Source organism: Canis aureus, chromosome 3 (genome assembly GCF_053574225.1).
Source record: "Canis aureus isolate CA01 chromosome 3, VMU_Caureus_v.1.0, whole genome shotgun sequence".
Taxonomy (NCBI): Eukaryota; Metazoa; Chordata; class Mammalia; order Carnivora; family Canidae; genus Canis; species Canis aureus.
In genome coordinates this window covers 39,059,272-39,081,064 of record NC_135613.1, presented here as the reverse complement: position 1 = coordinate 39,081,064, position 21,793 = coordinate 39,059,272, and the positions used below count along the sequence as shown (strand labels likewise).

Sequence of the window (21,793 nt, the reverse complement as noted above, 5' to 3'; positions counted from 1 at the left end):
AAGAAAACAGGATTCAAACTATTTTACTTGGCCAGAAGACTCTCCTCAATCTAGCTCAGATTACCTTGCCAGCTTCCTCTCCTTTCTCCTTACTCAAATGAGGAGATACTTTTTCCAGGAGCCTTTCCTGGCACTTGGCACCTGGTTCCTTTACATGCTTCCTAACTTGGTCCCATCAAATGATTTATTGTACAGAATAGTAAAAATAAGAACTGATGCTCCATTAGACTGTGAGCTTCTTTAATTTAAGGACTTGTTGTACCCCCCAGCACCCAGCTTTGACCTACCACATAGTCAGTGCTCCTTAATGAACCCTACACGGCAGTCAAACCACATAACTCATTTGTTGAACACCCACATTTTCCTGACTTCATATTTGCATACACTGTTCCCACAGCCTAAAAGGTCTTGCCTTCACACTGCATGTGCTTTTGCTGGCACCCTGACTTTCGTTTCAGATCTAGTTCAAATACCATCTCCTCTTAGAGGTTTTCTCCTATATCTGGGATAGAGATTCATGTCTTCTTTCAATAGCTTCATATCCTGTTATGCCCAAGATTGCGAATCCGAGAAACCACCAAGGAGCTGACACTGATGCAAGCGAACGAGGGTTTATTTGCAAGCCCCAGCTTGAGTCCAAGTATACCCGACATAGCGGAGCAAAGACTTGGAACCCGAAGTGGGTTACAGCTGGGTTTTTTATGGGCTGGTCTAGGGGATTTCCAGAAGGGATGGAGGAATTGGAGGAATTTCTCAAGTTCTGTTTACATTCTGACATGGGGCTTTCAAGGGCATTGAGCTCTGTTCTCATTCTAATATGGGACTTTCTGCCACGGGCGTGGGCGTGGGCTCTGTTCTCATTCTATTTTTTTTTTTAAGATTTTATTTATTCATTCATAAGAGGCACAGAGAGAGAGGCAGAGACACAGGCAGAGAGAGAAGCAGGCTCCATGCAGGGAACTGGATGTGGGACTTGATCCTGGGCCTCCAGGATCACACCCCAGGCTGAAGGCAGGCACTAAACCACTGAGCCATCCAGGGATCCTCTCTGTTCTCATTTTCTAATATGGAACTTTCTACCATGGGGATGGGCTGTTGTCTTTCTGATATGGGATTCCCAGCCGCGGACATTCTGCAGTTTTTCCTGTAAAGTTCAGCTCTTATTCCCAGGGGCCTAAGATGGCTGTACTGTGCTAATGCTAAACTTGAGTGGAATGGCCTTAATTTTTCTTGGCCTCCACAATCCCTCTCTACCAGTATATATTTTTTAAAGATCTTATTTATTTATTCATGAGAGACACAGGCAGAGGGAGAAGCAGGCTCCATGCAGGGAGCCCGATGTGGGACTGGATCCCAGGTCTCCAGGATCATGCCCTGGGCTGAAGGTGGCACTAAACTGCTGAGCCACCTGGACTGCCCATCTACCAGTATTATAGCATGCATCACTTCTGCTGTGCCTTATTTTTTTTTTTCCTGCAGCCAGGATTGCCCCAAGAGACTTTGACACTTTAGGAAAACACCATATCATATTGACCTTTGTTTTTTTTTTAAGATTTTATTTATTTATTCATGAGAGACACGGAGAGAGAGAGAGAGGCAGAGACACAGGCAAGAGGAAGAAGCAGGCTCCATGCAGGGAACCTGACATGGGACTCGATCCCTGGTCTCCAGGATCATGCCCTGAACTGAAGGCAGACCCTTAACCTCTGAGTCACCCAGGCGTCCGGATGTTGACCTTTATATTTCCCCATGTCTAACATAGCAATATTAGGAGTTGCCTGGCAACTCTCAAGCATCTTATAACTAACGAGTTGAACTTGAATTTGCTTTCCAAAAAAAAAAAAAAGAAGACTTTGCTTTCCACACACTGTTCTCAGAAACTTAGCATAGTCCCCAGGAACTATCTGTGAGACCAGTGTTCTTAGCAGTTCATGGGCCCCAAGAGACTGGTGAATTCCTGAAACTGCATGCATAACTATTCATATGTATAGGATTTTACTGGAGAGCAGATCCATGAATACAGTAGATTTTCAAAGGATTCTGTGATTCAGAAGAGTAAGAACCATTGTTAATGTGCTTTATTCCTATTTCCTTAGGTCTGTTTTCTTTTTCTTTTTATCAGATAAAAATACTTCTGAACTATAAAAGCAAAACAAAGTTAAAATTTTTTTCTTTTTTTTTTTTAAAGATTTTATTTATTTATTCATGAGAGACACAGGGAGAGAGAGGGGGGCAGAGACACAGGCAGAGGGAGAAGCAGGCTCCATGCAAGGAGCTTGATGCGGGACTCGATCCCGGGTCTCCAGGATCACGCCCTGGGCTGAAGGCGGCGCTAAACCGCTGAGCCACCCGGGCTGCCCTAAAAAAAATTTCAAATATAATTTAGTGAGTGAGAGGGAGAGAATCTTGCCCTTCCTTGTGCCAACCCAGCCTCATACACATACATAAACACACTGAGCAATTACTCTATAGAATTTGATATATATTTCTCCAGACTCCTGTGTAATAAAAGTTTTCCTGTTTGTAACTTTTTATTAGAGCTTCTACATATCAGTGAGTACAAAATTGAACTTCCCAATTAAAAAAGGTTAGAAGACAAGCAGGCCATTTAAAAAATATAATATACATATTGGGGAAAAGATGTTAAACTTTAGTAACATATAGAAACAGGATTTTTTTTTTTTTGGTCTGTTAGAATGATATGTACATGCATGTGTGCATACACACACACACACACACACACACACTGCTCAGGGCTGGTCAGAATTTAGAGAAGCAAACCTTCTCCCCTGCTGCCTGTGAAGTGAGAATCACTCTACTTTTCCTCTTTTCCTTTTCCTCTCTTTGTGTCTTTGTTCTGTGGGTTCTTGAGTTTAAGAACTTAGAAGTGGAATCTCTCCCAATTGTCCATCAAGATATTGGTAATCATGGTTTAAGCTCTTATCTCATTAACTTCCCCTCCTAATTTTTCTTTATTCTGAACATTTATTTTGCTTTATCTTATTATGTCAGTACTTAATCCCACACTTGCAATTTTGACCATTTGTGTTGAATTTCCTATTACTTTTGTTCACATTTTATCAGTTTCTGTGTTAATTCTTTTCTCTTCATTTTTCTATTTGCCTTCCTGAATCATCTTACTTTTTAACCCCTTGTATTCTATTACTTTCTCATTTTTGTAATGACTTGGCTATTGTTGTACATTGGACAGTAGTATACTCTACCTAAAAGAGTGTTCAGATGCCCGGTGTGTCATCCTGTAAAGTGACAGCATGATGACCAGCACAGTGCATGTGAAAAGTGTTAGACACCACCACAGTCAATACCAGGGCTCCAGGAGGTCACTTGATCTATCCATATTTACACAGTTGAGTATGCCATGAAAGTTTCTGATCCAGTTCTTTTTTGGTTGAGAAATCTACATGGGCAGAAAGCTGGAGGGGCTGAAACTCTGAAGGAGTTCACTCCAGTAAATACTAATGAAATGCTGTACATTTCATTAGTACAAGCTGAGATTCTAGGTTGTAGATGCACATTGTCAGTTAGGAGTCATTTAGTTTAACCTGAGATTTTTAGCCATTCCAAAAACATCTTTTCTGAATATCCTAAATTAGTCAAGAAATCCTTTTTATAAAACCTAAGAAGTAAAAAAAAAAAAAAAAAAAAAAAAAAAAAAAAAACCTAAGAAGTTCATCCAGGCAGTCAGCAAGATGAAACAAAAAGAAAACATTTGCTTGATTTTTATGGATCCATTCCTACCATTTCTTAAAAGCAGAGACATGTACTTTAGAGGCAGATGAATCTGAGAGGGAATCTTGGGGCTACCCTTTCCAGCAAGATAGAACATACTGTGCTAGAGATGAACAAAGATTGGTGGAAGACTCTGGGCTGAACGAACAAGGGAAATATTGAGTTCAGGCTTGGTTTTTAATGTGGGAGCAGGGTGGAGAATGAGACTGGTGTAATCCATTGTATTTGCTTTGATGGGGACAGTGGGGTCCAAGGCATTGAGGGTGGAAAGGGAAAGCATAAACAGTGTGGATTAGGAAGGAGAGACCATAGATACACGGAGGAAATGGAGCCCTTCTGTTTGGTACCACTGCCTGAAGCTAGCCACAGCCCAGATGGACAAGAGGCAGGGATAAGGTCTACTCAGAGTCATCTCTTGAATAAACAAATCAGGAAATACCTTGATTTACTATTCACTTGAATAGTATTACCTTAAATACCATTCATTCTCATTCAACCCACTTGCACATACCTGCACATTTGTGTGTACTCCTGACATACCACGCACTCTTCCATTCTCTCCCTCCCTCTCTTTCTTTCACGTCTTTGTCCACAAACCTTACATAATGCCTGGCAAAGTCCCTTCACCACTCAGTAGCTTTGTGGTCACCTTGGTGACATTGCTTGGGCTTCGACTCATTTTCCTTTTCTGAAAGATCAGGAAAATCATTAATGCCACAGGGTGGTTGTGAGAGTAAATGAGATAAACATGTCACCCAGTGTCCATGTGCCCTCCTCTAGCACATCACCTGTGTGCTCTCGTCCTCTCTGCTGCCATGAGTGTGCGTTTCTTCATCCCTTTGCACACACAGAGCCCATTCATTCCTCGGGGGCTCAAGTGGCTATGCGCCAGGTACCAGAAAACAAATTGCCTTTCACACTGTTGCTCTCATTCTTCCTCACCAAAATCATTGAGGGAGGAATAATTTTTTCCTTTTTGTAGCTGAAGCTCAAAAAAAAAAAAAAAAAAAAAAAGTAAAGCAACTTTCAGCTAGTGAACCATAGAGCTGAGTTGTCCACATAGCTCCAGAACTAGAGTGGTTTTCTACATAGCAGGCTCCAGCCCTATCATGAATTTTCAGTCATCTAGCACGTGTTGAGGAAGGGGACATTCTCTTAACTACTTCAACAGCTATGATTTACTAAGAAGTCCATGCTTGCAACCCCAGACTTACACTAAGTCTCTCAGTCTTCTTTGGCGAGTCAGGTATTCTGAATCCTCTCTCCTCACTAGACTCTAAGATGTTTCACAGTTAGAGACCTTGTTTTATTATAGTTACATCTTCATGCCTCATTCTTGGGTTCACTCAATTTGTGTAGGTTCAATATATGAGTGAATGTTTACAAGGAACATATAGTGAATTCAATCCAAGTCTAGTTGAGAGGAGGGGAAAAGCAAACAGAAGAGAAAGGTACCCATCATGCCAAGGTACACAGAGACTCTCCTTGGTACAAGACCTTCCCCAGCTACACACAACCCCTCTATTCCTGGACATACAGACACATGCATATTCAATTGTGACTATTTAACTGTTTTTCAGTTTGTAAAGAAATATGGAAACGTTTTTAGTGTGCAGATGGGTGACATGCCTTTAGTTGTTGTAACTGGATTGCCCTTGATCAAAGAAGTTCTTGTGGACCAGAACCAAGTCTTTGTGAACCGCCCTATCACACCTATCCGTGAACGTGTCTTTAAGAACAGTGGTAAGTTTCTTAACGAATGTAAGATGGGTAAGTTTGATATTCTTATAGTCTGTTAAAGGTACCTCTGTCACTAATTTTCCAGCACTCTCAAGGAGTGGGTGCATTCCTACAATTAAAGAAGGCTGGATGCCCATATTTCCCTACTGAAGGCACCCCCTTAGAGAATTTGGCAGGGTCTTATCAGGTATCTGGAAGAAGCTGTGTCTCCTGCATGAACTTGCTCTGGAAAGCTTGATAAATAAGTAAATGCATTACTCATTGATAGCAGAAGAAGAGGCAATGTATTCTCGCTCTCTCTTTCTGCTTCCCACTCCAATCTCTTCCACTAGGAAAATGGATGTGGATCTGCTTCCTTCTGCTGCTTATGTAAGTCCCTCTTCTTGCTTTCTAGTTCCTTATGCTTTCTTGTTAGGGCTGTGTTCACAGAGTATCTCAAGCCTTCCATTCTGTATTAGAACAGTTTGGCAAGAATGCTTAAAATTATCATTAAATAAACATAAACACTTAAAAAACTAAATGGATAACTCGAATCTATTACTCTACCAAACACCTTTTTTTTTTCCAGGTGCTTCCCAATTCCTTTTTGAAATAGTTTATCTTCCAACTCTACATCCACTCACTCCATTTATTATGTGAAAAGCACAGTGCTAGGCACTAGCTACACAACAGTGAGTGCAGATCAAATCCATGTCCTTAGGTAACTTACATTCTATTCAGAAATATAGTATCAATTAGCTCTAATAACTTAAAGCATTAGGCTTATTAAGATATGTGCAGGATGCATTTATTAGGGACAGCTAATCTAGTTCTGGGATTCAAGGAAAGCTAATATACATAAGTGACAATCAATTTAATAAAGTCAGGAGGCAATAGGACAGCTGAAATAGAATAGGAAAAGTCCCTGAGGGAGGAAGGACAGTGAACTTGAGGAAGTGAAAGGTAGCCAGTGTGTCAAGTGCAGGGATTAATTAAACTGGAGGTAACTAAAGGAAGATGAACTGCTGAGCTTGGCCAGAAATCGTTCATGCTAGCTCTTGTTAAGGGTGTTGGGTTTTAAGCTAATAACAATAGAAACTCTTTAATTATTTTATTTTGTTTTAATTTCAAGATTTTATTTATTTGAGAGAAAAAGATAATGAGCAGTGGGGAGGGGCAGGGGGGAGAGAGAGAGAGATAAGTACACTCCCACTGAGCAGGAAGCCCGATACAGGACTCCATCCCAGAACCTGGAGATCATGACCGAACCTGAAGGCAGGCACTCAATTAACTGCCTAAGCCATGCAGGCACCTTACTCTTGAATGATTTTAAATAGAGAATGGAATGATCATATTTACATTATACATTTTAAAAACTTATGTAGGTTGTAATGTAGAAAATGGTATATGGGGAGCAGAAGACTACTGTAGCATTTTAGGTTAGACAAGCTCATAGCTTAGATTAGGGAGATGGCAAGAAATGATGATAGGGTAGGCTCAACCAGATTAGTGGCAGTGAAGATACATGAACTTAAGGTATCTAGGGGGATAAATCCAATAAGATATGATGACCTAAATCAAGGAAGATGGGAAGCAGAATGAAGTATTAAGGTAGACACCCAAGTGCAAAGATGATGGAAAGGAGGGAACGTTTGGAGGACAGATGTTTAGTTTGGCTTGGGTATGGAGTTATATGGACATGATGAATCCAATCATGGATATGGTGAGTTTGAAAGGCTTTTAAGTAGGCGAATCAGGCAGACCGTTGTGTATATGTGTCTGGAGCTTGGGGACAGAAATAAATGGTCACTATCAATAGATGTTATTTAAAAGTATAGGAGCTGATGAGATTTCCCAGGAATGGGGTTCCTGGGGAGAAGAGAAGAGGCTGTAGACTTTATCTTGAAGAAGTCCATCATTTCAAGATTTGATAGAAGATGAACCAGCAAAAGATATGGGAAGGAGGAAAATCTAGAGGATGTGCTGTCCTGAGCACCACTGGAAGAGAGGGCTTCAGGAAAGAAGTGCCTTATGCTGCTGAAAGATCAAGGAAGATAAGATTGAAAAGTTTCCCTGGATTTGACAGAGATGGCCATCTTGTGGAGATGGTGGAGGCCAAAGCCAGACACTATAAGGAGTTGGAAAGTACTCTGAAGGTGAAGAAAAAAATGTAGGATGGCCTTATTGGAGTTGTAAAACAAATGGTGGACTGTTGAACACAAGGTGGTTGTTTTTTTGTTTGTTTGTTTTTCCCACTTTGCCTTTCCATGTGCTATTCTTTCTGTATGAAATACTCTTCCTTGCTTTTTTGAGTCATTTCTTTGATGTAGTTTTGGAATGTAGGTGAGGTTTGATGGGGGGAAGATCTGGAGCCCATGACCAAGAAAGAATTCTTGAGACGTCTTTGGTGCAAAACGGTGTTCTTATTAAAGCTGCTACGCCACGGTTGTGAGGGGTGACTGATTATACACTTGGGAGTTGAGGGACGTAAGGAAATGGATCAGATAGTTATTAAAGGTGGTCATCCTATGCTTTGTCTACATGCATGTTACATCAATAGAGGTAGTTCCCTAGGACAAATATGACTAAAGAGTAAAGTCATCAAGAAGCCCTCTTTGAGGTCTAACCTTGACAATATTCTAATTACAAGGAATCATTGGCTAGTGGGAGAAGACTTGTCTCAAGAGATAAGGCCATCCTCAAGTGCATCATCTAATCCATTTATTAAAAATTGTGGTCATCCAATATCTCCACAAGTCCATAGTTAGCCCCAGAGAGAGGGTACACTCTGGCTTTTACGGAGTGATTTTGTCATCCCAGCCATAGAGAATTGGTCAAAGTGCTAGCTGGGTTATGTAATTGTTGGGGAACCAATGCCATTTTTTTTCCAGCTATTCAAATAATCATATGCCCATGGGGTCCTGTTATTATCCATAATAACAAGCAAGAAGATGGTCTATAAACCATTGTAACAATTTCTCTCAAGTTTACCTCAAGTTGTCTAGCATCAGTTTTTAGGGCTTTAGGAAAAAAGGCAGTTTTAGTTTTTAATGACTAAGTCAAGAGAATGGAAGAAGATTGGAAACCTTATTTGGAGAGCCGTAGCCCAAGATTTGAGGAAACCAGAATTCAAGATCTAGCCTAGTTTATAATAAATAGTGTTAAAATTTAGTATCTACAAAGATGTGTTATTGAAACATGTTCTCTCTGTAACGACCCTTATTTTTAATCAGAGATAGCCAGATCAGGACTAATTTATTTGAAAAACAGGTCTGGTTTTAACAAACGTGGCCTAATTATTTAAATAAACTTAACAAGAAAAATGATTATTACATAGATCTTTTAGAATCTGCTTTGCTGGAACTTTCATAAGGAATCTCTAGGTTGAACTCTTAGTAGCCTCTGCAAGCCAGAAGCTAAGCCAGGTACTTGCCATCAGACGTGCCTACAATACCTGTAGACGTAGGTGGCTTCCTCTTCATGAGGTCCCAAATATATCCTAAGGTTCCTACACCTGCCAGGAAGTGACATTCTTCACTCACCTCATGAGGCTGCTGGGAACTCTGTAAGCAAGGTATCAGGCCAACAGTTCCAAGGGGCTTTATATAAGGCTCCTTGTTTCATAAAGTCGATCTTAGTTCCTTAAAGCTGTTTGGTTATATTAGAGTCTATGCATGTCTCTCAAATATGACATTCCAGTCAAAGCCTTGGTAAAATGACCAATGTTTCCAATGGTGTCCTGTTGCAAAGAGAACAGATTCTTATTGAATTTATGCAAATGACTAGGATTGCCATGGAAGAAAGAATATTTACTGAGAGACCTTTTGAATTTCTGAGGGTTCAGATAGAAAAGTTAAATGCTTTAATTTGTTTTATTATTATCATTTCTGTATATAATTGATGTCTTAAAAGAAAGTTTCCTTAGTCTGGAAGACCAAATACTAGAGAACCAGCAATGTTTCAACCAAGAGTTACAAAATCTATAATCATTTTTCCCAATCACTTAGTCCCTGATACTATTCTTATTTAGTTTGAATGCAGCTTTAATTAGCTCTGGAAATTCTTACCCATTTCCATTTTATGATCTTAAAGATATTGAATACCTGTATTTGTCCTAAAAGTCCTTTACATGAATCTCCTTAAAGATGAACCATTTTATAGAATAAGGCCTATAACTATAAATGACAAAAGACTCAAAAACGGACATGGTTAAAGATCTGATGAGAGTTTACAATATAGCTGGTAAGGAAATCTGGTTATTTCTGTGACACATAACACTTCATTAACCAAAATATTAAGTAATGGCCTTATACTGGAACATATTAAAACTTTAGGAACTAGGTATCATCTTTAGAATAGTTACAGCATTTACCCAAATTTAACCTAATGCTTATCATTTGTTTAGCAGTGCTTCCAGAGTAATTTAACATACCAAATAAAAATAATATGTCAAAGAGACTTCATTTACAATTTAAATCTTGGGAAGTTTGTTAAAACCTTAGAACGTAATAGCACGTGCCCAAATAGGATTACAGATCATTACAAAATTCAATTTTTTAAAATTTAATCATGGTGACAATAAGAGATTTCAAAGGTAAATATGTAGGTTTATGGAGTTGTTAGCAAAACTTAGCTTTTTTAATATTGAGACGTTTTAACCAAGTAATCAAAGACCTGATAAGGACAAAACATAGAAACTGGCTTTCTAAATAGACAAAAGAAAAAACTTTATTTACATTTTCTTATCAAGAGCAGATGAACAATTCAAGAAAACTTTGTCTTTTTAATCAGAAAGCACTTTTAATCATATACCACCAATGCACTTTAAAATCCATTCATTTCTTTTTTTTTCTTTAAGATTTTATTTATTTATTCATGAGATACATGGGAGGGGGGCATGGGGGGTGGGCAGGAGACACAGGCAGAGGGAGAAGCAGGCTCCATGCAGGGAGCCCGACATGGGACTCAATCTGGGGGGCCTCCAGGATCACACCCTGGGCTGCAGGCGGCGCTAAACCGCTGAGCCACCCGGGCTGCCCTAAAATCCATTCATTTCAATTTTAGTCTGTCCTCATCACACTAAAATTCCTTTCCAAAGATTTCCCTTCACAAACCTTCTACAACTTTGTTTTGCATTCAGATTTTGTCCCAAGCCTTTTCTTTCCAGTCTTATTTAGGCAAAATCACCTTCTTTTACCTTCAACAAAAATATATTCCCATACCTTAGATCGTTCTTACATTTGCATTACTTCTTTTATTTCCACGTCTTAATTACATTTAGCAGAACTTGGCAATCCTAGAAACCTTAGTCTCCAGTGAAAACTGAGTAGTAATCAAATATGAACTGTTACACCAAAACTCTTTAGAAGCAAATTTGTTAATCAGTTAAGCACAAAGTATGCTTACCAATAGACTCAAGATCCTTAGTTTTTTTTGCAATAAGAAGTCAAAAGCATAAACCTATGTCCAGTAATCAATGCTTTAGCACTTCATCCTTATTTGGAAAAGACTCAAATGTTCAATGAATTCAATTCCATTTATCATACAAGCAAAACTTTAGTTTCAGGTTAACAAAGACTTTGAAAACTATGTTAACAATTACCCATGAAAATTTTGAGACAATTAACCATCATTTTAAGTCATCTTTTTGCTAACAAATTGCAACAGAGGTAACATGAACCTACTTGATGTTGAGCAAACTTTGGTAGAATAAAAGTTTCATATTTAATGCTGATAACTTTAAAGACAGATCTATCCTAATGAAACCAACAAATGTAACTTAAATGCTGAATTATGTTCCCCCTAGGCCCACCTAAAAGTCAACCAATTTGTTCCCCCTTGTCAATTTTTCACCTGAGACACTGGTGGGGAAATCTGGAGTAGGTGGTGTTAGGTCTCCAAGGGGCTGCTCTTCTTTGCTCCTTGATAGAGAGGGGGAGAAGAAGCCATGGTGCCAGAGGTGCCAAGAATGGCACAGGAACCATCTATACAGGCCTCATGCACCCAGGGTGGTGCCCAAACAAAAAGTGAGGGATGAGAAAACAGAAGAGGTAAAGTGCTGCCAGAAGGCAGAGAAAGGGTTCTCAGTTCTAGAACTTGTCAGGTCCAACAGACGAACTGACGACATGTTTTCCCCCCATAAGGAGGAATAGGCAGTGCATGTCTGGCCCTGAAACAAAGGGAGTTTCAGCAGCTGCTTGGGAATATTCCTTAAAATCCCCAGTTCGCTCCAATTATAGCCATTAACCCAGGAAATGAGGGAGAAGCCCCTACATCTATTAGGGGGAGAAGGAATACTGAAAGAGTGAGAGTCAGAGTCCCCTTCAGCTGGAATGCCCTGCTTCCTCCAGCAACCTTGGTCTATGCAGAGGAGGCCTATTTAGATAATTATCATTCAGTATCAGGAGGGGGTTTACTGGTCTAATTATGATCAAACATGCTCTGCAAGAGGTCCTTAAGTTGGGGTCCTGGAGTAGAGCATGAAGGCCTAGGTGATGTAGGAAAGATGTTAGGGGGATGCCTGGGTGGCTCAGTGGTTGAGTATCTGCCTTTGGCTCAGGGTGTGATCCAGGAGTCCCAGGATCAAGTCCCACATCCAGCTCCCTGCATGGACCCTGCTTCTCCTTTTGCCTATGTCTCTGCCTCTGTGTGTGTGTGTCTCTCTCATGAATAAATAAAATCTTAAAAAAAAAAAAAAAGGAAAGGAAAAATGTTAGGGTTTGGCCAACAGCCAAGAAAGAATTCTTGAGACGTTTTGGTACAAAAAGGTCATTTTATCAAAGCATAGGTAAAGATGATTTTCCAACAATTGTATAACTCAACTAGCATCTTTACCAATTCTGTGTGGTGGAAGTGAGAGAATTGCTCCTTAAAAGCCAGCGTATACTCCATTCTATGGTGTTAACTATGGACTTGTGGAGATAATGGATGATCCCACTTTCTCTATGATTGGATTGGATGATGCACTTGAGGATGCACTTATCTCTTGAGACAAGTCTTCTCCAACTTGCCAGTGATTCCTTGTAATTAGGATTCCGTTAAAACTGGGCCTCAAAGAGGGCTTCTTGATGGTATCATCCCTCAGTCATATTTATCCTAGAAGCCACTTCTATTAATGTACAATTGCAAACAAAGGCTTTAGCCAAGCATACAACAGTCCTCCTGGTAGGAGCCTCAAAGCTTACTATGGGACAGTCTCTGACTTCAATGACTTCACATCAGGTCCAGAATGTCTAGAGACCAAGGGCCTCCAATACATGATGGGAGGCCAATTTATTAAATACAAAGCTACGCTCATAGAGATGCCTGAAATATAATTAAAACCTGTCAGACTTTAAACCCAGCTACCTGACCATATTACTCTATAAAGCATACCCGTTCAGAGGTTATTGATCTTGTTTATTCTAGTCAACGAGATTTAAAAGAGTCCCCTATCAAAAATACAGGTAACAGTTGGTGTACTGATGACAATAGTGTCATAGAAAAGGGAATAAGAAAAGCTGGGGTGTGCTATAGAGCTCACTCATGCATTGAACTTACCAAAGCCTTAAAAATTATTATTTGTACTGACTCCAAATATGGTTTCCTAGTCCTACATGCCCATGGACCAATTTGGAAGAAAAGGGATTATTATAAAACTATAATTCGCCAATCAAATATAGGCCTGAAATCATTACTCTTCTTGAGGGTGTACACCTGCCTGAGGAGGTGGCTGTAACTCACCTCAAAGGACATCAAAGGATGTGACCTTAGAATCTAAAGGAAACAATTTGGCAGATTGTGCGGCCAAGCAGGCAGCACAAAATAAGCAAATATTAAGTCTTTTACCAGTCTTAACAATAAAGTCCATAAGACCAGTCTATTCAGACCAAGAAAGGCACAAGACTGGCTTGTTACTAATGAGGAAAAATCTTTATACCCAAAAATAACCAATGGAAGGTAATACAGGGTTTACAACAGGGGCTACTCATTTGGGTAAAAAGACCACAGAGGTGACAGAAAACTTTGCTTAGAGAAATTGTCCCTAGATTTGGACTCCCTTGGTTCCTGCAAAGTGACAGCAGACTTTATTACACAAATTCAAAAGATGGTCCTCTAAAACTGAATAGCCCTTGATATCTTGACTGCAGTTAAAGGAGACCCAGAACTAGATGACTGTCTCCTAACAGGACCCAGTGGCTACGTGGCTCCAACTTGAATCCATGGCTTCCCCAAAGCTGGATAGGCCACTGTACTCTGGGTTTTGCCTGGATGCACAAATGCGTTATTAAAACCATTACCAACCCAGGCAACCTTCCAAATTCAACAACGGTGGACACGTTCTGTGTCTCGTTGGTATGGCCACCTAGCATCCACCTTTATTCCCTCTTTGGGAACTGGACATTGTTGTTTGGCACATGGAAGCTCTTAATAAGGACATGGTCAAAGCCCTACGTGAGACTACAAAACAGAATGGCATTAGATGTTTTAACTGCTACACAAGGTGGAACTTGAGCTTACATAAAAACAGAATGCTGTATGTATGTTCCAGATAATCACAAAATAGTTCTGGGTTTCTGTCAAGAATACTCAAATTGGCGCTTTAAACGGTCTTTTTCTTTCCTTTAATGATTGGTTAAACTCCTAGACTGGAAGAGGATTTTTGTCAACTATCAAAGGACTCTTATTTGGTCTTCTTTTCCTTTTTGTTAGACTAATCATGTTTTGCTGTTTTCTCTCACGTGTCTTCACTTGGTGCTGAGACTCCTTCACTGCCATAACTACTTCAAGCTGACAGGCAATCCTTTCCACTCAGGAAGATCCACACATGCAGTCTCCCTTGGATTCAGCTTCCTCTGCTTTCATAACTCCTATATGTATATAAGCCCCAGCTGACCATTGTTGACCCATAGGTAGGGACATCTCTATAGCCCTATTCCACAGGAAGAAGTTACAGAATATGAGACCTTCCATCCTCAGCAGCCTTAAAGACTTAGGGTCAAAACTGTTCAGGGGAAGAAAAAAAAAACTGTTTAGGGGAGAATGATGTGGGAAACAAAGGAAGAATAAAAGTCATTACATTTCCTTACTATCTGCAGCCCATTGATAAGTCCTTGAAACAGGCAGAGTAGCCTTCCTCTAGGGACTCAGCTGCCTCAGTGTAATACTTTCCTAAGGGTAACAGGTAATCTTAGCTTAACTCCCCAGATCCTGTAAGTCTACTTTAACAAAAAAAAATTATTTTGGAAACTTCCTTAATCTGTACCCCATAAGATACATATTGGCAATTACTCTCCAAGCATACAGCCCACTGATATGTATGTATTTGAAGGGTCTCATAACTAAGGTTTTATTAGATGGTAATAAGTGACCTTTCCTAACAATAGCTAGCCCCCTTAGGGTCCTGGAAACCTTGCTTCCAAAATTCCTTAGACACTTACGCTATCCCTGGCCCCCACCCAACTTGAAGGTCTATAATGGGCCATTCCTCATGATTCTGGTGTAGCTCTTTCTGCCCTTGGGTCCTGTACCCATGCTTTAATAAAGTGACCTTTTGCATCAAAACGTCTCAAGAATTCTTTCTTGGCTGTTGGCTTCAAACTCTAATGTCTTTCCTACATCATTAGGTATGAGCAATGAAGGTACCCGAGGTCCATTTGCCCTATTGCCTACAACAGAGATTTAACTGACAGACCCCACTAAGGCCATGCAGTGTTACAGGAGCTCAGTCTAAATTTTGCAACCCAAATTGTTTCCAGTGGGTTAAAAGGCATCCCAAGGGAGAGTTCTTGGGGACTGAAGAAGCCTACTGAGGCAATGCTCCTGGAAAAGTAGAGAAGGTTCATTACCAAATCCCCCTGACTCCTGGGTGGTGTCCCATGCAGGGTATATCAGGTTCCATGTGTCAAAAGCGATCAGAAGCATTGCTCAAAGGAGGAATCAGTATTGATCACCATCCTGCTTTACCACGAAGGCATTCCTGCAGTAAAAAGGTCCTGTTAGAGGGAGGCCAACATCCCTCCCCGTCCCCATCGCATCCTAGGCTACAGACGGGTGCCTGGTGAATGAACTGAAATACTGTGCCCTGCCTTCCTATGCCCCGAAGCCCGCTTTATCACTCACTGTGAGGGGCACACCTTATTTCCTATGCCCTGAAGGTTGTGTTATTTCCCTGTCATTTTATTTTTTATTTTATTTTTTAAAATATTTTGTTTATTTATTCGTGAGAGACACACAGAGAGCAGGAGAGACACAAGGCAGAGGGAAAAGCAGGCTCCATACAGGGAGCCCGATGCAGGACTTGATCCCAGGACCCCGGGGATCACGACTTGAGCTGAAGGCAGACGCTCAACCACTGAGCCACCCAGGTGTCCCTCCCTGTCATGGAAAATGCTAGAAGTTTTACAAGGGGAAATTACCCAATTTTGTAGCTTAAGTAGTTAGTAGAGGACATCGATGGAAAACGGCAAGGGTAGAAATCCACCACTATCTAAGCGACATTCCAACCCATTCAGTCCTTATAGCCAACTTCCCTAGGAAATGGTCCCCGATAAGGTTTTAATTACATTGAGTACTGGTTTCGGCCAGCTCCCAGTGGAGGTCCTGCAGCCAGAAGCGAGTAGACCAGGGATGTGAAAGGGATCACATTAGATCAATCAGGAGGAAGCCTCACGTGGGAATCTTAAGATTGGCAGCAGTGCTGGTGACTTAGGTGGCTGTCTTGTGCCCAAGACAGACAACTTTGTATAAGGACAGGACTAAAGAGAGGGCATCAAGTTTCTGGGTCTTATTACCATTTTGGCCAGAGTACTAACTTCCAGCCAAAAGACAGACTTTCTCCTCCTCATAGAGTAGCCATGGACTAGAGGGTTGGAGCCTGAACAATCAATCAGAAAATGTTCCAATACGACCACACCCCTTGAAAAGTCCCTGCAATGAGAGTAAAGGAAGAGGAGAGAAAGTACTCACCAAGTTTACACCAAAGCTCACAGTCCAGATGAAAAGACTCAAAACCCCATGTTCGGTGTCATATGATGTTTTGGAATGTAGGTGAGGTTTGGTGAGGGGTGAGGTCCAGAGCTGATGACCAAGGAAGAATTCTTGAGATGTCTTTGGTGTGAAATGTGATTTTATTAAAGCAGGGGGACAGGACCTGTGGGCAGGAAGAGCTGCTGCCCTGGAGTTGGGGTTCTGAGGGGTGACTGATTATACACTTGGGAGTTGGAGGAAGTGAGGAAAAGGGAGGTTTCAAAAGGATTTTCATATGTTAAAGAAGACTCAGAGGATTCTAGAGGCTTTGCCAATGTCAAGGTTGTTTCTCCCTCTAACAAGGCACTAACATTAGGACAGGAGCTTCCTGGAGGAATGTCACACAAATTCCATCCAGTAGTTGGGGGTGGGGTATCAGTTTGTGCTTTGTCTTCAGCTTGCCTTCTGCTCCCTCATCACCTTCATCTTTCAAGATAAGACTCTACTGGAAAGCCTTGCCTCCTTAAGAGTATGGATTTTATCTTATCCATGAGTGCATTCTTAGCATGTAGCATAAAACAAATACTTCAATATACTTATGTGACTAGTAATCAAAGTGTGGGCTTTGGAATCCAGCAGATCTGAATTTGAATGCCTCTTCAGGTACTTATTGTCACCCTGTGAAGTTGATCTTTTGTGCCTCAGTTTTCTCATCAGGAAAGTGAGAGAGGGGGAGTAATGTTTACACCTGTCTCATAGAGTTTCTGTTAAGTGCTAACTTACAAAATGCAGTAAGAACATTCAAGTTCTTGCATTGCAAGCAATCAATAATGCTAGCCACTATATCCACTTCTTTGGGATTATTTCCCTGAAGAGTTTTCACATGCCTTAATGCCCTCTCCTTCCTGCCAATGCTTATTTCCATACCAATTTGCCAGACATTTACATTATAGAATAAGAATCCATAATGTTGGCTTTCTTTTTTTCCAGGATTGATCATGTCTAGTGGCCAAATATGGAAGGAACAAAGAAGGTTCACCCTGGCAACACTAAAGAACTTTGGTCTAGGAAGGAAGAGCATAGAGGAACGCATTCAGGAGGAAGCCCATCATCTCATCCAGGCGATAGAGGAGGAGAATGGTGAGTTGTCTCCTAGGACAGGTGCAGGAGATTGTGACTCATTCGTTCACTGAAAAGATACTTATTAAGTCCCTAAGTACCTACTTGGTGCCCAGCACTGTGCCAAGCACTGAAAGTATTACAGTGAACAACTAACCATGACGCTGCTGCCTTCATGGAGCTCTAGGATTAAGCACAAGAAGACTGGTATTAAAACATTACTGATTTTAAACCCTGGTCATCAGACTTCCCAGGTATTAATCGAGTACTTGCTGTATGTCAGACCCTGTGTAGGGGGCTGTGACCAGAGCCTCATAGGCAATTCTATATTCAGTATTTCATGTCATGTAGAGCAGACTCTCAGTGGAACATAGAACAAACCAATCTGAAGGATCCATCTCTTCCTCCACCCCCAGGACAGCCTTTCAACCCTCACTTCAAGATCAACAATGCAGTTTCCAATATCATTTGCTCTATCACCTTTGGAAAGCGCTTTGAGTACCAGGATGAACAGTTTCAGGAATTGCTGAGGTTGCTGGATGAGGTCACATGTCTGGAGACATCAATGAGATGCCAGGTAAGAGGTTCTCTTTCCATATCTTGGGTAAGAATATTGGAGTTGGTGTCAGACACAGGTGGGTCCTTACTTTTTTGTTTAAGCTAAAATACCACCTTTTACAATGGAATTGGCAGCCTGGGTGGCTCAGAGGTTTAGCCTGCCTTCGGCCCAGGGTGTAATCCTGGAGACCCGGGATCGAGTCCCACATGGGGCTCCCTGCATGGAGTCTGCTTCTCCCTCTGCCTGTGTCTCTGCCTCTCTGTGTGTCTCTCATGAATAAATGAATAAAACTGAGAAAAATACAGTGGACTTTAACTCAAGCTTATTTGAAGTCAATCTGTTGACTTTAGTGTTTTTTGATAATATTATTGGATATTTGCTACCCCTAAAGAACATTTCTAACATTCATGTAAAGTATAAAACTTTACATGATATGTAGATATATATTTATGCATCCATGTTGTTTTATTTATAAGTATGATATTGCCATTGCTTTTGAGTCTCGCCCCTCTGTGTCCCTCCCTAACTCAGCCACTCTGTCACCCTAAAGTACTCTTCACCGGCCTGTTCTTCTGTCAGCAGATTGCAGATTCATCTGTTAGCTGCTCTTTTCTTTTTAAAATTCTGAATAGTATTTCATTGTATGAATATGCCACTGTTTGTTGCTCAGTTCTCTATTGATGAATATTTGGGTTGTTTCCAGTTTGAGGATGTTATGAATAGCTGCCATGAACATTCTTGTACAGTTGTTCATGTGGACTGCCCACTCATTTCTCTTGAATTTATACCTGGACATAAAAGATGCCTAAAGCTTTCAAAAGCAGTTATGCTACTTACATGCCCATCAACACTTGATATTGTCAATTTCATAGGGTATAGACCTTTGGGGTTCAAACTTCACTCTTTCTTTGGTGGACCCTGTGCTCCATTTTGTCCGTCTAGGTCTATGAGTCTGTCAGAAACTCTGCTCAGCTTCTTGGTCTCGATGGACAAATATACAACTTTATCTCAGTTAAATTTTACAAAAACCCTTTAAAAATGAAGCATCATGGGGTGTATATGGAAGTGGATAAGCAAATCCAGATAGTGTTCCACTGGCTCTGTGCTAGGTGCTGTATGGATGTCATGTCATACAGTCACCAGAATTACCTCAGGGCCTATTCTCAGCTAGTTAAACAAAGGAGCAACAAATTGTATCATCATCATCATTATTACCAAAATATTATACGTAGAAAACAGCCGTGCTGATAGACCTGTATCTGTCTCATTTTAAGCCTAGGTAACTTTCCATTATGTCATGCTTCTTTCTACCAGATATTATTAGAGAAAATATCTTTTAAATACTTTATTTCAGTAAAATATGTCTTACTTACATGGATATTACATCAGAGTGGGGCAGACACAACACATTTATTTGTGATAATTACCATGAAAGAAAATAAAGTAGGGTAAGGGAATGGAGAGAGGGTGGCAGTGGTGCTTATAGGCTCATCAGGTTAAGACCTTTCCAAGGTTTCATTTGAGTAGCACCTTAATGAAATGAGGGGCTGGGGTTCTATAGATTTCAGAGGAAGAGTATTCTAGGTGGAAGGAATAGCAAATGCAAAGGCCCAAACAAGAACATGTTTGATGTCATCAGAGAGGCCAATGGTGCTGCACTGGAGTGAATAAGAGAGAGTAAGATGGCAGGGAGCGATAGCAAAGGAGGTGACAGGTGTGTGTAGGGGCTGGTACATGCAGAGCTTATATGCCAGGGGAATGAGGTAGAGCTTTGTCTGAGAATCATGGAAAGTCATTGGAGGATTGAGATCCAAGGGGTGAAATGATCTGATTAAACTATTGAGTGATGCCTCTGGTGGCTCTGTGGAAAACAAACTGGGAGTGGGTTAAGGATGGCATCAATGAAGCGGATGGAGGTTATCACAGCACCCAGGTAAGAAACGGGATTTGTAGTAGGGACAACGTGGCTAGGGTGGTGAGATGTGGTCTGAAACTGGATACATTTTGGATGGAATGCTGAAATGCTTTGCTAGCAGGTGAGAAGAGGGTGAGAGAGAAGAGTCAAGACAACCCAAGTTTTAAGAGCAAGTAAATGAGAGAAATGGAAAAAGAATATCAATGGTTTTGTCTTAGAAAGTGAAACACGGGCACCAGATTGTCTCTGAGTGTTTGGTTTTTCTCAATTAGCTCTACAATGTCTTTCCATGGATTATTAAATTTCTCCCTGGACCCCATCAAAAACTCTTTAACGACTGGGAGAAACTGAAATTGTTCATTGCTCATATGACTGAAAACCACAGGAGAGACTGGAATCCTGCTGAACCAAGAGATTTTATTGACGCTTACCTCAAGGAAATGGAAAAGGTGAGGAAACCAAAGTTTTTTTTCTTGTTTGTTCTTAAAGAGCAAATGCGGGTATACTAGTTTCTTATTGTAACCTGCTGTAGTAAGTTACCACAAACCTGGGGGCTCCAAACAACACAGATTTATTCTCTTACAGTTCTGGAGGTTAGAAATTTGAAATTAGTGTCACTGGGCTGAAATCAAGGTATTGGCAGGGCTGGTTCCTTCTGAAGGCTCTAGGACAGAATCTGTTTCCTTGACTTTTCCAGCTTTTAGAGGCTACCTTGGCTTATGGCCCCTTTTTTCCATCTTCAAATCCAGTATGTAAGTCTTCTCTGCTACCATCCTTACATCTTCTCTTTACAACCCTCCCCTCCTTCTGACCCTGCTTATAAAGACACTTGTAATTACTTTGAATAATCCAGAAAAATCTCCCCACATCAAGATTTTTAACAATCATATTTACAAAGTCCCTTTTGCCGTATAAGGTAACATCCACAGGTTTCAGAAATAAGGATATGGCAATCTCTGTGGGCCATTACTTAGTTTACCACGGGGGAGTCAATATAGAGGCAGTATTTCATAGTGTGTGGGAGCAGCATTAACTCAGGATTGACAACGCAAGTAGAAATAAAGGTAGGGGTTGAATGGTGTTTGGCTTGAGGCCTTGGGGATGCCCAAATACTGCCTGTTCATCTTCTGTTCTCTGCCCTCTACCCATATTTTGAAGGAGCTTTATACAAAAGGAAAACAAACAATTGAGCTTTAAAGGACTCTTTCACTTTTAGCTGGATCTGTGCCCAGTTGCCTGTTTCTTCCCTCAGCCCCCAGCGCAAAACCAGAATAGCTGAATTGGATGCCAGAGTTCAGTCTCAGAGCCTGAGTGGGACTTTTCCCTTCCTCCCTGATCTTCCTTTCATCCACTTTCCAACATTATAGGAAAAAAGCATGGAAAAGCCAAATTGGATGTATATAGCCTTTAACACAGTAACTGCTGTGGTCAATATACATCCAAGCGTCAGTGTCATAATCTCTAAGTCATCAGATTAGTTGTGCCTCCTCTTGCAGTTGACAGAATGGTAGATTTCTATCGATCCTCTCTTTTATCTCACCTTATTGGATAGCATTAGTAGAAGCATTGACCTCTCCACAGAGGAGGAGACTTCACTTGCTAAATGTTGTGCAGGTATGCGGCCACACATTGAGAGGATTGTTGACAAATTGAAACTTCCAGTGGAAGGTAATAAAGCTTGATGGAGTGCCACGAGGAATGGTTGATGGAATCAGAGTGGTTTCACCTCAAAAGGAAGAGATAACAGGGAGATATGAGAATTGTTTTATATAAGACGAATTGTT

General features: G+C 40.8%; 1 protein-coding gene and 1 long non-coding RNA gene across 6 annotated transcripts in view; one reads left to right on the top strand and one right to left on the bottom strand.

The window, feature by feature from the left end:
• The window catches only part of CYP2J2 (cytochrome P450 family 2 subfamily J member 2), a 43,357-nt gene that overhangs the window by 7,653 nt on the left and 13,911 nt on the right, over window positions 1–21,793 (top strand). The window contains exons 2-5 of the mRNA XM_077892002.1: window positions 5,331–5,493; window positions 17,407–17,556; window positions 17,952–18,112; window positions 20,282–20,458. Coding sequence (XP_077748128.1) covers window positions 5,331–5,493; window positions 17,407–17,556; window positions 17,952–18,112; window positions 20,282–20,458 — 651 coding nt within the window. The remainder of the gene's footprint in view (window positions 1–5,330; window positions 5,494–17,406; window positions 17,557–17,951; window positions 18,113–20,281; window positions 20,459–21,793) is intronic.
• The window catches only part of LOC144310692 (uncharacterized), a 33,860-nt gene continuing 14,231 nt past the window's right edge, over window positions 2,165–21,793 (bottom strand). Inside the window, exons 3-6 of one of the 5 annotated variants that reach the window (XR_013376358.1) lie at window positions 21,550–21,735; window positions 9,012–9,208; window positions 4,348–4,438; window positions 2,165–2,359 (exon numbers count right to left, since the gene is read on the bottom strand). This is a non-coding gene — a long non-coding RNA (uncharacterized LOC144310692). Of the gene's footprint in view, window positions 2,360–2,556; window positions 3,638–3,681; window positions 4,439–9,011; window positions 9,209–19,437; window positions 21,736–21,793 lie in introns of those variants that run through there. The other 4 variants (XR_013376356.1, XR_013376357.1, XR_013376355.1 and 1 more) reach the window with 4 other exon arrangements.